This window comes from Monodelphis domestica, chromosome 5, assembly GCF_027887165.1.
Source record: "Monodelphis domestica isolate mMonDom1 chromosome 5, mMonDom1.pri, whole genome shotgun sequence".
NCBI classification, from domain to species: Eukaryota; Metazoa; Chordata; class Mammalia; order Didelphimorphia; family Didelphidae; genus Monodelphis; species Monodelphis domestica.
Window position 1 is genome coordinate 283,666,489 of NC_077231.1, and position 4,771 is coordinate 283,671,259.

General features: G+C 39.2%; 1 protein-coding gene across 1 annotated transcript; it reads left to right on the forward strand.

The window, feature by feature from the left end:
• Window positions 1-210: 210 nt before the first annotated feature.
• On the forward strand, window positions 211-4,558 carry CCR9 (C-C motif chemokine receptor 9; the record flags this gene model as incomplete). Its single annotated transcript, XM_007505067.2, has 1 exon — window positions 211-4,558. A coding segment is annotated over one exon (1,062 nt), but the record flags the coding sequence as incomplete, so codon positions are not given.
• Window positions 4,559-4,771: the final 213 nt, after the last annotated feature.

The following is a 4,771-nucleotide window of genomic DNA, read 5'->3' on the forward strand; positions in this document are numbered from 1 at the left end:
TCTGCCCTGAGCTTGGCTACCCTTCCCAAACCAGATTACTGGCCCCAAATACCATACCTGAACCTAAAAGTTAACCCAGTTAAGTCAGATAATATGTATATAAGTATAACAATTAGTTATCTCACAGGGTAGTTGTGAGGAGGGGATGAGAGAATAATTGTAAAGTGCCTGGCCCAAAGTAAGTGCTAACATGCTTATTCTCTAACCCTCTCTGGTGAGTCTTTGCAGGAAAGCAACTACGAATCCACTCCAGAGTATTACTACAATGAAACCGAATCCTTCTGCGTGAAGACCAGCGTCAGAGAGTTCGCCAGCTACTTCCTTCCACCTCTTTACTGGCTTGTGTTTGTGGTGGGTGCTTTAGGCAACAGTCTAGTCATCACGGTGTACTGGTACTGCACGAGAGTGAAGACCATGACTGACATGTTCCTGCTGAACCTGGCGATTGCTGACCTCCTCTTCCTCCTCACCCTGCCCTTCTGGGCCATTGCGGCTTCTGACCAGTGGAAATTCGAGACTGTAATGTGCAAGTTGGTCAATGCCATATACAAGATGAACTTTTATAGCTCCATGCTGCTCATCATGTGTATCAGTATCGATAGGTATATTGTGATTGCCCAGGCCATGAAAGCCCATCACTGGAGGCAGAAGAGGCTTCTTTATAGCAAAATGGTGTGTTTTGCCATCTGGGTGATGGCCATCACACTGTGTATCCCAGAAATTCTGTATAGCCAAAGTGAGACAAAATCTGACATCACCATCTGCACGATGGTCTACAATGGCAGCGCCATGCTCAAGTCCACCGTTTTGATGCTAAAGGTTATTCTGGGTTTCTTTCTCCCACTCATTGTCATGGCTTGCTGTTATGCCATTATCATTTACACCCTGCTTCAAGCCAAGAAGTCATCTAAACACAAAGCCTTAAAAGTGACCATCTCGGTCCTCACGGTCTTTGTCTTATCTCAATTTCCCTACAACGTCATTCTATTTGTGCAGGCCATTGATGCCTACATAGTGTTAATTTCTGACTGTGCCCTTTCCACTCGCATTGACATCTGTTTCCAGGTTACTCAGACCATTGCATTCTTCCATAGCTGCCTGAACCCGGTTCTTTATGTTTTTGTGGGGGAGAGATTCCGCCGGGATCTTGTAAAAACCCTGAAGAAACTGGGATGCATCAGTCAAGCCCAGTGGGTCTCCTTTACCAGGAGAGAAGGGAGCCTAAAGCTGTCATCCATGTTGGAGACAACATCTGGAGCCCTCTCTTTATAAGGGATCATCTCCCTCAGAGGTAGATAACCCGTTGTACCCTACCTCTACCATTTGACTGGCCCAAGGGGCAACAAAAGGGAAGAAAAAGAAAAAGATCAAAAAGAAGGGGGAGAAACACAAGCCTCCATTTACAAGAAATTAAAAGACTTCCATGGTCCTCTATGCCTTGACCCAAGGGTTATAGAGGAGAAATGAGAGTACCAGACAATGATGATTGACTGATTCATGATGTTAACCATTGTAGTTCCCATGAAGGATTCACACTGGTCTTTTTGAATTGAAACTTGGCACACTCAACCTCTGACTATAAAATTAATTCAGGCATTAAAGCATTTGATCACTGATCACTACCATAGCACAAAATGATGTGCTTAAGGGAACCCAAAGTTTAATACCAACGTATTTGCCTTGGAATTCTCTATTCCTTTTATCCCCAACTGTTCTGGTCTAGAATCAGTACAAATCTGCCTATTTCTTGACCTAAGTCCTTTCCTTGTATTGTATCCCTTTCTGGTCTTCATATCCTGTCCTGGACCAGTCAGAGATATATTTCTTCTGTGGCATTTTCCAATCATTATTTGGATAATTTGGATAAAGAGACTTTGGATAAGTAATTTCCCTTCTCTGGACCAACCATAGCTTCTTTGAGTGTAAAATAAGGGGGTGGGGAGAGAAGAACCTTCTGTAAAATAAGGCGGGGAAAGGTCTAGATGACTTTTAGAGTCCTTTCAAGCACTAAATCTATGATTCCATGATCCTGTATTGACCCCACCCATGAGATTTCATGACTGAACAGCAAGAATCCAAGCACTGAATTTGGAGATGGCAGTTTTGGCCTTGGATCCCAACTCTACAAATCACGGAACCTCTTTGAGATTAACTATATTTCTCTCTAAAATGAGGGGGTTGGACTATCTAGATGATTCCCTTCTAGCTACAAATCCTATATTGCTGCAAACTGTAAAACAATTAGAGATTTTCAGAGGTTAATACCATCAGTCTAACTGGTCTGGCCTGAAATATTGCCCTTGATCTATGTCTTTTTCCAACTTCCTGACTTGATGTTAGATTGATCATCAGATAACTTGCTTGGCTTTACCACAAGAAACTATCTTAGGGGGACCCTAATGGCATCAGTGGAAGGCATTTGGTGCTCCAGAAATCAATTGTAGGTCTGTATCCTTGCTGATTTACAATATATCATGTAAGACTAATGGGTGTTCTACTCTAGCCTTCTCCTCAGTTTGCCTCCCTGTAAAATGGAGTTCGTAGTGTCTTTTACTTCAAATGTTTAGATTTTTAAAGTATTTTCCACATTATACAGTTAGGAAAACTACTCGTTCTAAAATCAGAGTACCTAGTGGTAACCTACTAGGGCGTAATCTACTAATGATATAACCTCTGGGAATCAGCTTCTTCATCTGTAAAACTGAGGGGTTGGTTGGTTGGTGGGAACTCTAAGATGCTTCTTAATGATACTTCTATGATCTTTGTTATTAGGAGGAAATGTTTAGTGATAGGATTTTTTTGTACTAGATTTTTAAAAATATTTTTTGTTGTTGTTTTATAACTTTTCTTTGAACGTTTGGCATCTTATCTAAGTTTGTGGTTGTGCCAAGTATGTTAAAAGTTATTCTTTCTTTTTCAATTTGCATTTTCTCTTTGGGAGAGCAGTTCTCAAACTTTTTGGACTCAGGATTCCCTTTACACTCAAAAATGAGGATACCCTGAGAACATTTGTTTATGTGATTAATGTTTATTGATATTTGCTGGATTAAAAATGTTAATATGTTCAGATTATGAAGTTGAGATAAATGATTTATGGGAGGAGCAATGTGAATAGAGTGCTAGGACTGTGGGTCACGTTTGACCTCAGAAATCTCCTAACTGTGTGACCCTGAGCAAGTCACCTAACCTAATCACCTAGCCCTTTATCGCCCTTCTGTCTTAGAACTGATTCTTTGTATTGACAGAAGGTATTTCTCAGTACCACATGGCATTTTAATAGAAATAGACAGTATGTTTAGGACATAGAAAATTGCAAACAAATGTAAAAAAGCAGAAATATAAAACACACTCCTTATAATCCATAATACCTTAAAAATAGTGGATATTTAAGAATAAAATCTTAAATAGTGAGTGGCTCAAAGAACAAGTCATAGAAACAGATAATACTTATGTGAGACGAAACAACCAGACAACATACTAAAACTTTTGGAATGCAGTAAAATCAAAGCTCATTTCTTGAAAAGACGCGTATAATTGATCAAACTTAAGCCAACCTGAATTTAAAGAGAGAGACAAATCAAATTAACTAGATAAAAAATAAACAGGATGAAATCAGAATAGAGAACTTAAATTACTTAGGAAAGAACTTCCTGTTCAATATGAATTTCTGTGGAAACTAGAAAGACGTCTGGCAGACATTAGATTTAGACCAATATCTTATGCCATAATACATTTAAAATGAAATATAACACAATGTGTGAATGCATATTTCACAGGGGCAGTCCATGTCTATGTCTTAAATATGAGATGGATAAAGTGATTCTAAAATATAAATAAATCATTTTGATGACATGAAATTGAAAATCTTTTGCACAAACATAATTAATGTAACTAATTCAAGAAGGAAAGCATTCAACTGGAAAAATATTTGTCTAAAATGGCTATGATAAAGGTTTGATATCCAAGAAGTATAGACAACTAACAACAGTATATAGGACCAAATACTATTACCCAATAGAAAATTGATGAAAAGATATGAACAAACAGTTCTCCGAAGAACAATTGCATCCATACGAGAGAGGGCTCTAAATCAGTAGTCACTATGAGAAATGCACATCAAGATCACTGAAGTTTTATTCCACACCCATCAAATTGCCAGTGATGACAACGTATGAGAGAGAATGAATGTTGGGTTGTGGAAAGAAAGGTGTATAAGTGCATTGTGAGGAGACCTGTGAATTAGACCAATTATTCTGATAAACAATTTGGAACTATGTTAAGAGAGTGCCTAAAATGTCCCAACTGTGTACCAGAGACTCCACTGCTAGAATTATACTCCAGTGAGGTACAAAAAGACAAAGAGAAAGACCTACATGCATAGCAACATTTATAATGGTACTTTCTTTTTTAATAGCAAAGAGCTAGAATCCAAGTGGATGTCCATTAAGTAGGGAATGGCTAAGTAAATCCTCCCACAGGAATGTAATAAAATACTACTGTGCTGTAAGAAACGATGAATATAAATAATACAGAGAAGCATGAGAAGACCTATTTGAACTGAAGCAAAGAGGGAGAGAGGAAGGAAGGGAGGGAGGAAGGAAAGAAAGAAGGGAGGGAGGAAGGAAGGGAGGGAGGAAGGAAAGAAAGAAGGGAGGGAGGAAGGAAGGGAGGGAGGAAGGAAAGAAAGAAGGGAGGGAGGAAGGAAGGGAGGGAGGAAGGAAAGAAAGAAGGGAGGGAGGGAGAGAGGAAGGAGGTATTGACGGAAGTATAA